Genomic DNA, 14,395 nt, shown 5'->3' with positions numbered 1-14,395 from the left:
AGAGAGGCAGATGAACATTGACTGCCCAAGCCTTTGCCTTCCCAACTCTTTATCCCTGAGACTGTTTTTAAATTTCCGTGTTATTCTGAGGTCTCTTGCCAGATAGCCATAGGCAATCTCATCTCAGTTCCATCTTCAGGCTAACTGACTGTGTGAGGTTCCTGGTGGGGAGGGGGTCTCCTTATTCTGGAGGGAAAGAGAGTTCAATAAGAAAAACCCACTGTATTAGCTACTGTTCTCGTTGCTGTGACAGTGTACTTAACAGGAAACAATTTAAGGGAGGAAAGATGTCTTCCAACTTAAAGTTTAAGGGATAAAGTCCATTGTCCTGGGGAAGGAAAAGCAAAGTGGCAAGAGGTGGCAGCTGGCTGCTCACATTGCACCCAAAGGTAGAAAACAGAAAGGCTGGGTGGTCTTGACACACACCTTTAGTCCCAGCACTCAGGAGGCAGCGGCAGATGGATCTCTGTGAGTTCAAGGCCAGCCTGGTCTACAGAGCGAGTTCCAGGACAGCCAAAGCTACACAGAGAAACCCTGTCTGTGTTTTAAAAAAAAGATAGAAAGCAGAGAGAGACCAGAAAGTGGGATCCTAAAACGGCAATACCCACCCCAAGTGACAATTTCTTCCAGCAAGGATCCACCTTCCAAAGGTGCCACAACCTTCTAAATGGCACCACCAGTTACAAGCCAATTGTTCCACCACATGACCCTGTGAGGGGTATTTCACATTCAAACCAAAACATCCACTCAGCCCTTTGGAGGACAGCGCTCCCTCGGGGCCCAAGAACTCTTCCCTGTTTGGGAAATGACTGGACCTTTTGTTCTACATTACCTCTGTGAGAAGTGCCAGCCAGTTTATCCCTTCATCAGTGTCACTGACTGTGGCTAGTCGTGGGAGCAATCATCCTGCCATCTTCAGGAAGGCCTCCGGGCTAGAAGAGTCCTGAAAAAGCAAAGCCAGACCAGCTGGCCATCAGGAGACAAATTTTCCAGCTGTGGAGTCCCTCGTGATGAAAACTAGTGTCAGGCAATGGCTTCTTCCGAAACCCCAGAGCTGCTCCACTGTAGCCTTGCCAGGCCCCAGGCAGAACCTGCTGACCATTTTTTCTAGTCTAGATCCTAAGGAGAGCATGTTCTAAACATTTCTTCACCGTTTGTACAACATCCCAGTGAGGTCCTTGGAAAGGATGAAATTCCCACATTCCAAAACAACGGTTACTTTTGTACAATCTGAATGAGAACCAGGAGTCGAGAGAAACAGTTGTTTGTCTGAGCAACCATTCTAGGGTGCTTTCAGGACCTCAGGGCACAGGTCTTGCCAAAAACTGGTGTGATCCATTTTTTTATCCTAGATTTTCTAGCAATAGCATTCTCTTGAATGCTAGATGAGGGCTCACTCCCTAGGGTGACCTGTCTGTCCCCCAACAGCAGTACCCAATGGCTTCAGTGAGCTCACAGCACACCAGATATTTTATGTACTGAGAAGCTATCTGAAATCGGTCCAGAGAGACTGGTTAGCAAGACCCACACACACCCCAAAAAGATGAAGCATTTTATACAGAGCAAAAAAATGTCTCCGACTGAGAAATGACTGTTACAGCAGAAAGGAAGCTGCCCGTGAGAGGTCAGCTACAGCTTTTGGAGACCTTGTTAGTACTCGCCCAGAGTGATGAAGGCCTGGTGAAACCAGAGCCAAGGAGAAAGGGTTCTTGAGTCGTGAGATGGAGAATGTGGAGATACATTGTCCCGCACACTGAGCTGCCTTAGCTCCAAACAAGAGGAGTCCATTCCAGTCTCACTGGGGTGATATCTTAACTAGACCTTTTCTAATTGTGTGTATCCATTTTTCTCCCCATGTTATCTGTCAGTGGGCTTTCAATTCGAGACTGGGAATAGCTCAATGGTAGAATGCTTGCCTAGCATCCATGGGGCCCAGGTGCAGTCCCCAGGACCACCCACCCTAAGGTCTTTTTGTTTTGTTTTTGTTTTAATTCAGCGTGTTCAAAACAGAAAGGGGGAATCTGTAAACCCTTTGCAAAGGAAGGTATGATTATTTACTCATCCATTCACCCACATAAGGCCCACTTATTGAACACTGACTACATGTGAAGCACAAAGGATATACTGTTCTTGCTCTCATGGACCTTGTAGTCTAGTCAAGAACATCAGTTAATCAACAGATCACTATAAATCACAACCTGTGGAGACTGGCAATTCTAGTTCTGATTCCAAAAAAGACACTGGAGGAATAGAGACCCGACTCTGCCTGTCTGCCTTGGTTTTTCAATTCCTGTTTTATCTGTGGTAGCCCCTTACATCAGAACAGAAAGCCATGCAACAGCTTGATGTCTAGAACATGTCAAGTTGTTGGGAGACAATAAAAAGCAAGGACCTAGCCAGGCGGTGGTGGCGCACGCCTTTAATCCCAGCACTCGGGAGGCAGAGCCAGGCGGATCTTTGTGAGTTCAAGGCCAGCCTGGTCTACAAAGCGAGATCCAGGAAAGGCGCAAAGCTACTCAGAGAAACCCTGTCTCAAAAAAAAAAAAAAAGCAAGGACCTAGCTATGAAGTTGGTAAGGGAGAAGTATTGTTTATCTGCCAGTTCTTTCTGGTGCTCTCTGTGTCTGTTGATCTTCCTTTGGTGATCATTTCTTTTCAACTGTCCCGTACTCAATCACTAGGTCCGAGCCTACCTGACATGTTGCAAACTGCGGTCTGCCTACCTGATCGCCGTGAAGCAAGAACACTCACAGGCCGCCGCCCTCGTCCAGCAGGTGCAGCAGGCTGCCAAAAGCAGTGGGGATTCTGTAGTGCAGGACATCTGTGCTCAGTGGCTTCTGACAAGCCACTCCCGTGGTGCCCATGGCCCAGGCTCCAGGAAGTGACCCTGGGCAGCAGAACCCAGAGACCGCAGCCTGGGAGCTGTGGCCACAGATGCAATGCCACACAATGCCCTCCATCTCTGTCTTCCCGCGGAGTGGAACTTCTGGCCCTGCCCTAGGTTGGAGTGAGCAGGATGGACCCTACTTGCCTGTGTGGGCAAAAGCAGGTCCTTTCACACAAGTGCCGTGTAAAGTTGGAGAATCTGTGTTTGTCTGGAGATGGCCATCTTTCTACCTCAGAGTGACTGTGTGTGTGTGTGCATGTGTGCACTCATGTTTACGCCCAAGCATTTTCTGAACAAATGAGACTCCTCTGTTGAAGAGAGGCACTTTACTTTCTACTTTCCGCTGGTCTGAAAACCTTCCCTGCATTTTTGGTTCTTAGCCCAGGTCATCCTGTTTGTCCACAGGTTCCTCCCTACTGTGCAGACACACTTTAGCAGCCCCTCTTAATAGGAGGGCTTAACAGAGAATTACAAAGCAATGCCAAAAAGATTGCCTCTTCTCCCTTTCCACAATTCCGAGAAAGCATTAGGAGTATGCCCGTGGAGTGTGACAACTTTCCCGGCGGCGGCGGCACCTCTCACAAGCACAAGGTTTTCAGGTGCAGGCATCTGAAAGCTCTGGGGACGCGGAGGCCAGGCCTCACCCCATTCATCCAGAGGGGAGGAAAAGGCAGAGCTGGCTCTTATCAGTATCCCTGCTGCAGGGTGGATGGGTAAGAACACATGACTTTTTCTTTCAGAGTCTAGGGAAAGAGATGGTAGCCAGGATCCTGGGGATGAATGAATGGATGGACTCCGCCTATTTGAGTTCCATTCCTGTTTGTTCTTCTTGAATTAGTAAAAAAAAAAAAAACATTTCTCTATCCCTTATGCTTCCCTCCAGTCTCCTCAGGACCATGGGCTGGAATATGCAAAGACCTGGCTCATTGAGGCAGCAGTACACTAAGGGAATGGGGTTCACATCACAGTTAAGTCTATAGATGAGTCAGAACAAGGGGGTAAGAAATAAGTCTCACCCAATGGTGGGGGACTAGATGAGGGTTTCATAAGCATCTGCTTATCTTCCCACCTAAGATGAGTCAGTGCTCGAGAGGAAGGGTCTGTCATTCAGTGATTGATTTGCAAATGAGAGCCCTAAAGAAAGGCTTGGAGCCCCAAGTCTCCCACCAGGCAGACCTCAGCCTGTTGGTCTCCCCTTTACTGCCAAGGCAACAGGAACTGGAAACGGAAGTCAATGTCTGTGGTGCTTAGAAGCCCTGTTCATTTCTTCTGAACCAAGTTTTTCTTAATAAACAACTGTTCATGGACATCTGTCCGAGTCCAAGCTTTGGTCCTATTGGAGAAGAAAGGCTGAAGTAAAATACTAGATCTCTTAAGGGTGCAGTCTAACAGTGGCTTTCCCTGACTTGAGTCATAGAACACACCACCCAGCTCCTAAGAACCCCCATTGCCTGGTGTCCACTTACACTCAAGGCTGACCTTTTTGCACTGAGAATAAGCACTTTACACAACTGGGTTGTAAGTCACAGCCCTTGATTTAGGGTGTCACAACCAGATTTTCCTGACTTTCCTAACTTGAACTGTAAAATAGGTAACCATTGACCAGGTTAACAGAAGACTGCAGACCTAAGACATCACACTGTGGTCTCCAGCAAAGCAACAGTAACATCAGAACAATTGTACATGTCGAGGAGTTGTGTGTTCCACTACAACCAAGCCACAATAAACTGTCTGTCCTACCTACTCCTCGGCTTCATGGCTTTATTTATATAAACACACGTTTTTAAAAGTTTTGTGTGAGTGCCTGTATGTATATATGTGTACCACACCCATGCCTGGCACCTGTGGAGGCCAGAAGAGTCACAGAGGTCCCCAGGAACTGGAGTTACAGGTGGTTGGAAGCTGCCTGATAGGGTTACTGGGAACTGAATCCAAGTCCTGTGTAAGAACAAGTGCTCCTAACTACCTAACCATGTCTCCAACCCATGACTTCTGTTTGTTTTGAGACAAGGTCTCATGTAGGCTAGGATGGCTTTGAACTTGCTGTGTAGCTGAAAATGATCTAGAACTCCTGATCCTCTTGCCTCCATGCTCCTTGTTTCCGGACTCTTGCCTTTTGCTCATGTGTCCTGTGGAAAGAAAAGATGGGAGGGAACGAAAGTTCTACTGACTGACTTTCTCTTGAACAATTCCTGTAGTGACTAGTGACTTTTCATTCAGTTAGGGTTTTCTCAAATTCCCTATGTATTTAAAAAAAAAAATTTCTAGTGGGCTACGGAGGTGTCTCAGTGGGTAAAGCACTTGCCACGCAGGCCTGACAACCTGAGTTTGGTCCCTGACACCCATGCAGAGATGGAAAGAAAGAACTGACTCTTCAGGTTGTCTTCGGACCTCCGTATACACACCATGGCATGAGTGTGTCTGTACACACACATACACACACACTATCCACATTAATATTAGTAAATTTTAAAACCTTAAGAAGGGGCTGCGCATGGTGGTACACACCTTTAATCCCAGCACTTGGGAGGCAGAGGCAGAAGGATCTCTGAGTTCAAGGCCAGCCTGGTCTACATAGTTCCAGGAAAGCTGCACAGTGAGACCCTGCCAAAAAAAAGAGGAATGCTCCTTCTCAGCTCCCTTTGGGCCTGGAGAGATGGCTGATGGGTTAAGAGCACTGGCTGTTCTTCCAGAGAACCTGGGTTCAATCCTAGCACCTACCTACAGACTCACAACCATCTGTAACTCCATGTGGAGTCCCCTTTTTTTTCCCTCATGGTCCATTGGCCACCAGTCCACAAGGACAAGGGGCAGAAGCAACAACAGAAAGCTTTGGATGGCCTGTGACCATGGCGGAAATAGCCTTCCACAAGACAGCTTCAGTGAGACAGCTCAGCTTTATTCCAGAGTGGGGAATAAAGAATGGGGGCAGTGGCTGGGGCATCACCTAATTTAAACCAAACAGCACGTTCCTATCCTAAAACTCCTAGTACAAGTCTTAGTTATCATCTGTGGAAGCATGGTCCTATCATAGTGCTCCGAGCACCATGTGTAATTACCATATGGGCAGCAGGGGGACAGCATTGCAGGGAACTGTGTCAAGAGTCACACTTATCTCCTCTATAAGTCAGGCATCCAGGCCTAGAGACATTCTCCAAATAAGGTCAGATAGAGAGCAGGAAGCCCCTCCTTAGGCAGAGGGAGTCCTCCATGTTGCTGAGCTTGAAGGGAGCGGCCAGGCCATGGCAGATTACAACCCCTAACCAGGAGGGCCTCCCAACAACTTCATATCCGGGGAATATGACACCCTCTTCTCTCCATCAAGGGCACCAGGCACAGACATATAGTGTACAGACTTATATGCAGGCAAAACACCCATATACATAAAAAATTTTTAATTATTTTTATAAAGTATTGTTTTATTAATGTGCTACAAATGTGATTCAATGTACAGCAGTTACCTGGCATGTGTAAAGTCCTGGGTTCAATCCCCAATTCCACCATAAAAAAAAAAAATCTAAATTTAAAATCCTCTTAGTGTACCCTTTACCACCAGAGAACTTAGTATGTTTCCTGTCTGCTTTGGGAGAAGTGGTGGAGACAGATGGTACAATAGGAGTAGAAACAAGACTGAAAAGTCCTTCCATCTCTGTTGCTCCCAGAGGCGACCAGTGTTACCAGTGTCCGGTGTTTAGTCCCAGGGCCGGGGTGCAGGGGTATTTTCCCACAACAAATTATGCTGCAATGAATGATGCTGAGTCAGAGGATATGTGCATTTGATAAACAATGCCACCTTCCATAGCAGTTTACTCTCCCACCAATGGGGTAGAGGGTGTCTGCTCACCCTACCACTCCCACCATTCTTATCCCCCAATAATTCACAGACTTCGTGGATTTTTGTTGTTGTTGTTGTTTTTGAGATAGGGTCTCAAGTTCATAGATTCTTGCTCAGGTGATGGGAGACAGATGGCATCCTGAGACCTTCTTAAAAGCTAATTGCCATTTTTCAAACTTTGTGATTCCTAGCATGACAAAAAAAAAAAAATAGCCAACTATATTTTTACTATCAACTGATCTATGGATTTTTTTTTTTTAACTACCTGTATGGTATTTGAGAAGAGCAAAACTCAAGCTTAAAACTACTTGTCTTTCTCTTTGGGTCATCTGTTTGCAGAATGATACCTGAGCTGGGGGCATTCGCATGGCTGCTGCTACCGTCTTTCCCCAGAAATGTGAGCCCATCCGAGTTCCCGTTCAAAACAAACAAAAACAAATACGTCAAACAAATGCTAAGGGTGGAAGGAGACCTGGAAGCATCTGCTGTGGCCCTGACACAAAGACATGTCACAACAAAGAACATTGGAACATCCCATCTGCCTGTAAGACAGATAAGCACTATATTTAGAAACCCGAGACAGGCTAAGTTGCCAGATGTCTTTGGCAGAGGCTTAGGCAAAGTAGATCACAGGCAATTAGACTCTTAATACCCAGGCAAGTAAATATCAATAGTCACATTACCCTGGCAGAAACGGACTCTTCTTGGTCTAACCCTCTCTCCTGTGTTGCGTTATTTTTCTTGGGGGAGATATGGAAAAACATATATTCACCTGTCCTATGGTTCTGATGGACAAAGAAATAATTCCACTGAAGTGTAGCTAGGTGAATCAGTGAGTATACTGGGGTTACTAAGAGAAGCATAGGGAGATCTCTGGCCTGAAGAGCCCACTGTGGCCTGGGCAATGACTCACAAAAATTCCCCCACCCCCTGGTAACCCCTCCACTGGCTGGACTCTTTGTCTCTGTGAAATTGACTATATGTAGGTACCTTGTTTACCAAAACACCAAATATAGATGTAATTTCCTGAGATAGAAAAAGAATTATTTGTAAGAAAGTGAATAAAATGAAACTTGTTTAAATCAAAGCTAAAAGGGTACTAAAATGAAAGCAAGAAATAAATTTTATAAAATAAGTTTTTGATACCTTGTAAATCAGACAGGGCTGTAACGATTCGGCTGGACATTACTGGTCCTCCTGTTCTCACGCTTCCTTCTCCACACAGACCATCCAGTGGAGAACTCAAGGACTTGAGGAGCAATGGAGCCACTGCCTTTTTTTTTTAAGATTATATTTATTTTATGTATGTGTATAGGTGTTTCACCTGCATGTATGCCTGTGCATCACATGCTCACCTGGTGCCCTCAGAGGGCATCAGGTTCCCTGCAACTGAAGTTGTGAACTTCCATGTGTGTGCTGGGAACTGACCCAAGGTCCCCTGCAAAAGCAGCAAGTGCTCTTAACTGCTGAGCCATCTCTCTAGACCCACTACTGATCTTTTAATGGTTCTGTGACACAGGCCACTCTATCTCTTCTCTAGATTGTGACCTGAGCAAGAAATCAACTTTTACTGAAGCAAGCCACTGAAACTTAGCATTGGTTCTTTTTCCAGTTCCTCTTCTTCTATTTAGAATAAGCTGTTCCTTGTGTTCTATGTCTTCTTGGCTGATTGTTTTAGCTAATAGAAATCACGGAGAAAACAGGCAGAACATACTGAGTAAAATTTGGATGACCTCCTACAAAGGTACACTAAGGCTATTAAGAGTCTCTGTATTAGGCCAGGTAGTGGTGACACACACCTTTAATCCCAGCACTAGGGAGGCAGGGGCAGGGGGATCAGTTCAAGGCCAGCCTGGGCTACAAAGCAAGTTCCAAGACAGCTAGGGCTGCACAGAGAAACCCTGTGGGGGTTGGGGTGGGGGAGAACCTCTGTATTAGAATGTTCACTTCTAATAATCAGTTAACCACGTAGATACTGAAATCATCTGACAGTGACAGGACCTGGGGATGGAGAAAAATAAACTGAAGCAAAGCAGTTGTCAAAGTTTTGTTTGGAAGATGAAGAAATTGAAAATGATGAAAGTAGGCCGGGAAGCCAGGTATGGTGACAAACACTGGTAATCCCAGAAGGATAGCAAGTTCAAGCCTGGTTCATGTAGCAAGTTCCAAGTCAGTCTGGGGTACATATTGAAGTTCTCTCTCTCTGTCTCTCTGTCTCTCTGTCTCTCTCTCTCTGTCTCTCTCTCTCTTCTCCTCCCCCTCTCTCTTTCCCTCCCTCCCACACTCACTCCTTCTCTCAAAAAAAAAAAAAAAAGCCATAGAAATGTCTGCTTCAGACTGGCAATAGATTAAAATGGCTGAATATTAGAAATGTTCTATAGTTGAGCTTAATGCCAATGTCAGGACACAAGCTTACTTAAACAGTGAGGGCGATGATTATCGTGTAACAGAAAGTCTCAAGGGGGAGATAGTTTAAGACTTAGTTAATTCCGTGACTCCCTACCTCCCGGTCAGTAAGTAGCCTGAGGTCTTCCCATCCTGTCCTCTCCCAGTCTCAGCATGCCAGCTTCATTGTTGGGCAGGCTCAGCTCCACTCATGGACCCGGGATGCTTTTAGCCATGACAACATGCAGTGGAAAACAAACTTCTTCCTGTGTCTCACTTTTTTGTTTGTTTTGTTTTTTGAGACAGGGTTTCTCTGTGTAGCTTTGGAGCCTGTCCTGGAACTCGCTCCATAGATCAGGCTGGCTTCCAACTCACAGAGATCCACCTGCCTCTGCCTCCCAAGTGCTGGGATTAAAGGTGTGTGCCACCACTGCCCAGGTCTATGTCTCACTTTTTACATTTATACTTCATGTACTTATTCATTCATTAAATTTTGAGACAGGGTCTTTGCTATATAGCCCAGACGGGTCTGAAAACTCCCTAGGTAGTCTAGTCTGGCCTTAAACTTACCACCTTCCTACCCATCCTCCTGTGTACTGGATTAAGTTACAGGCATATGCCATCACATCCACCTGCCTCACTTTCTAATCAACTAATTAGGAAACCTTTTCTAGAAACTACCAAAACTTTTCTTCTATGTCCCGTTGGCCATGATTGTGTCCCACGCCTTTTCTATAACTGATTGTTTGCTAAGAAAATGTGATCATCACAATTGTCTTGGACCAGTGGTCCAGAGTCCTGGGAACATATTAGAAACATCTGGGGAATGTTTCTCCCCCCCTCCCCCATCTGGGGAACTTTCAACAACACTTTGCCAAGACCAGAGCAATCACATGAATCCTGGTGCTTGAATAGTTTGTTTACAATCTAGGCAGAGGTAAACCAAAACAGGTAAGTCAGAGACACAAAAGGGACTATTAGGAAACGACTATTGGTTGACATGTTTTAGCTTTCTCATACTCAGGACAAAATGCCTCAGGGAAACAACATAGCAGAGGAAGGCTTTATGTCTGGGCTCGTGGTTTCGGAGGGCTCAGTCCATGCTCACTTGCCCATGGGCTCGTGGGCAGGACATCATGATGGTAGAAGGGTGTAACAGGAGATTTTTCACCTAGTAACATAGAGGAAGTGGACAGTGAGGAAGGAACTGGGAACCAGGCACAGCCTTCAAAGGCATGCTCCCAAGTCATGTACTTCCTCCAAAAAGATTTCATTTCCTAAAGTTTCTAGAACCTTCCCCAAATAGCCCTACAAACGGGGTGACAAGTCTGAGTCTGAAGGGGACATTTCACATTCAACCCATAACAGGTGGCAATTAGTAGGGTCCACTGCGGTTACTCATTTTTAATTTCCAAGCAAGGTGTGAAAATATCCTGTTTTTTTAAAAATTGAAAAGTTATCTCCCATCAGCCCTCCCTAGGGACGATCGCTCTTAGGAGCTTGTTTGAAAGATGGGAATTGGGCTGGAGAGATGGCTCAGCTATTAAAGGTTGGCTCACAACTAAACATCAAGGATGGGAGTATAACTCAGTGAGCTTGCCTCCTGTCACTAAAGCCCTAAGTCCAATTCCCAGTGCCAGAGCATGGGGAGAAGGAGAAAACCAGAATTAATTGCACATTTTCTGAGTTTTTCTACATATTCTATGGATATATAATTTTAAAATATAAATCTTATCATACAACACACATTTGTCATTCTGAAAACTATCTAAATATCCATGTGTGGTTTCTTTTTAAATAATAGAATTGTTTTTGGAACAACTTTAAAAGTAAATAGCACTCCATATATATTTATACTGGATGTCTTAGTTAGGATTTTATATTGCTGTGAAGAGACACCGTGACCATGGCAACTCTTAAAAAGGAAAGCATTTAATTGGGCTGGCTTACTATTCAGAGGTTTAGTCCATTAGCAGAATGATGGGAAGCATGGCAGCACACAGGCAGACATGGTGTTAGAGAGGTAGCTTCAAGTTCTACATCTGGACCTGTAGGCAGCAGGAAGAGAGGGTGAGCCACTGGACCTGGCTTGAGCTTCTGAAGCCTCAAACCCTGCCCCCAAGGACACACTTCCTCCAACAAGGCCATACCTCCAGTAATGCCACTCCCTATGAGTCTATGGGGACCATTTTCATTCAATCCACCACACTGGGGATTAGCTTTTTTTTTTTTTTTTCCCTCTAGTTGAGGGACTTTGGGCTGCTTCCTGCTAGTCTGGTGTCTCCTTACATACATATTCTAAGATACTAAGAAGTAAAGAATAAAAGAGAGAGGGTCAGGAGGAAGACTCAGAAAAGGAGCTTGGGAAAGAACAGGAAGATGGTGGGTTACTCAGTTTTTCATCGGTGTTTCAAATTCCTGTAGAAACAATTTCAGAGGAGGAAACCATTTGGTTCAGAGGTTTCAATTCATGGTTGACAGGCTCCATTGTTTCTGGGACCTCCATGGTACTAAGACCCAGCAGAGAAAAGCAAGCTTTCCACCAACTTAGCTGTGTTCCCAGCACCCAGCTCCGCTTCCTCTCAAACCACAGACCCTTGGGTCTGTATGGGGTGGTGGCTGGAGTTCCCTTCATGGTGTCCTCTAGCCGGAGCTTTTCTTCTCCTTGAGTTTGAGCAGAATGTTCCTTTTGTTGTTGTTGTTGTTGTTGTTGTTGTTGTTGTTGTTGTTGTTCTGAATCTGTTCAAAGTGTATATGTGTCTTATACTAGAAGAGGATAAATACACAAAGGCCGTCCTCTAGGGCTTGGAGTGATTGGTGGCACTGGATGCAGAGTCAAGTTAGACTTGAGCCTGGTGGCAGCAAAGATCATCTGTGGCCACTGGCCATCATTTCTGCACACTGACACACTTCCTCACTTGGGCGTCCCTTTGGATTCCTTTCCTCTTATTTTTCCAGGGGTTGTTTTAGAGAAATCTAGGACAGTCTGTCAGACAAGCTAAAAGAAAAAGATTTGGTACTACTGGGCTAACCTAGCTAAGGGTGTCAGAGCCTCAGAGGATCCAGGAATAATGAAGGCAAGGGAACTGGAACAATTGGAAGGAAGTGGAGAATGGTGTCACTCCTGAGCCCTTCCTGTCTAGGATCCAGTCACCTGGGTTTCAGTGAGCCCTCTGCCAAGACAGGATGCCATATCCGTATTCAAACACAAGTAAGCCAAAGAAAAATTCTCTGAAGCGCCAAGATGAACAGGTCAATGTCTCCACCACTGATAGCAGTATTATTGATGTGGGACCAAGGCTTTGGGTTGCTTGATTTGTGAAAGTCTCTTCTGGAAAAAGCCATGACTGACACCTCTTCCTTGCCTAGGCAGAATACTAGACAATACTTTGGATGCTGGGAGGAAGCTGTAGAGAGGTGATGTGTGGCCTGGGGGCTTGTTGCTGAGGGAGGCTATGGCCCAAGGGAGCATAGGAACAGCGGAGAAAATGATGGAGCCTGGCCTCTGCTACATATAGAGAATGATCCACGGTAGCCATGCTTTTGGCTTCAAATGAGTAAGTATGTTAAATATATAGCAAACAAAAAGTAAAAGAAAAATAGCATGGCAGGACATCAGGTTAGGCACTTCCATCATCCAGCAGAACAGCTCAAGAAGCCAAGAAAACAATCAGCCGAGTCCCTGATTTATGACAAGGTCCCAAGCAGAACACCTTCCTTTCAGGTGAGACTTCCAATTAGCTATTCCCACAAGCATTTTTATATTATATTTTCTGTATATTTCATATTATATGATTACCTCCAGCTGTTCTTAAGGGCACAGATCAACTGACTCACCCTCCTGTTCTCAGGGACATCATGTTTTCACTGCCTGGTGGTTTCGCTGTCCTCCTTTCTCCTTGACACAAGGCCAGCCTGTCCTGGACCATGAATTTTAGGGGACACTTTGGGACAAACATGATTGGGTCTGAAATGGAGGGAGAACTACCTTGCTTCCATAGCCAGCCTCAAACATAAACAGCATGTGGCAATTTATAAACACAATCTCCATCGCAGCATCTAATGCTGACTTCAGTAGGAATATGATGCCCTGGGTCGGGGAGCCAGAGCAGCTGGCATCTTGCAGCCCACACACAGCTTTGTGTCTTCTGCCTCTGTCTATCCCCCTCTGACATATATGTGAACCCCACCTCAAGCTTGTCCTCTGCGTCACTGTTCCCACTGCACCTTTTAGATCTCTTAGACCCAGCAGATGTGCCTGGGACTCACGTGTGAACCTTTACACACATACACACATACACACACACACTCACTCATGGTGTGCTTCACCACACAGACAGTAGCTGGGTGTGCTTGCTTTCCACCTTCCGTGCTTCTGAGTCTCTGTTCCTGTTTCCAGCAGAGAGGACATTCAGGGTCATCATCAATGCAGTGCAGGTAGTACTACTGTCTCTTCTGTCTTGTCTTGACTTTGAGCCTTGAGTTCAATGTCTCTCTCTCTCACACATACTCACACACACACATACGTACTCACATTGCACAAAAAGAGAGACTGGGAGAGAATAATAAAAGATTTTAAAGGCTACTCCCAGGGGCAAGAGAATAAGTGTGGATAAATATGATCAAAGTACCTCATATACATGTGTGAAAATGTCATAAATAAACCCATTATTATTATTATTTTTTTTTTTTTTTGGTTTTTCGAGACAGGGTTTCTCTGTGTAGCTTTGCGCCTTTCCTGGAACTCACTTGGTAGCCCAGGCTGGCCTCGAACTCACAGAAATCCGCCTGGCTCTGCCTCCCGAGTGCTGGGATTAAAGGCGTGTGCCACCACCGCCCGGCTAAACCCATTATTTTTTACAATTAATATATACTAATAAAAATTTTAGGGCTATGTTGTATTGAAGAAAAGAGAATATTTATCACCAGTTGCCCTTTGGATGCCTCAGATCTGGGATCAATAAACATGGCTTCTTAGGCCAATGGGTTGTAACATTAGCCACATCTGCCCACCTCTTCTAGGTGACCTTCAGCAAAGAGGTCATGAGGACCACAACACAGAACAGGAGAGCCAGAGGGAATGAAAGCCGTATGTTTAGGGAGACAGATTGCTCTTTTGGTATCTACATGTCAAATCTATCTGGTCATAATCCATGGTGGAGCTGAAAGGCTCCGTATTTTAAGCCACACCTCTCACTTCTCATAATAAAATACTGGCATTGAAAGAAACCTGAGTGAACGCCTCACTTGCCCATCTTGCTCTGTACCCAGACACAGTGTTCTAAGAAA

General features: G+C 45.4%; 1 protein-coding gene across 1 annotated transcript in view; it reads left to right on the top strand.

Moving 5' to 3' along the window:
* The window catches only part of Zfyve26 (zinc finger FYVE-type containing 26), a 63,700-nt gene extending 60,253 nt beyond the window's left edge, over window positions 1-3,447 (top strand). The window contains exon 42 of the mRNA XM_059279096.1: window positions 2,681-3,447. Within this exon, the coding sequence (XP_059135079.1) occupies window positions 2,681-2,884 (204 nt within the window). The 3' untranslated portion in view covers window positions 2,885-3,447. The remainder of the gene's footprint in view (window positions 1-2,680) is intronic.
* Window positions 3,448-14,395: the final 10,948 nt, after the last annotated feature.

Source organism: Peromyscus eremicus, chromosome 14 (genome assembly GCF_949786415.1).
Source record: "Peromyscus eremicus chromosome 14, PerEre_H2_v1, whole genome shotgun sequence".
Taxonomy (NCBI): Eukaryota; Metazoa; Chordata; class Mammalia; order Rodentia; family Cricetidae; genus Peromyscus; species Peromyscus eremicus.
This window is presented reverse-complemented; position numbering and strand designations above follow the sequence as displayed.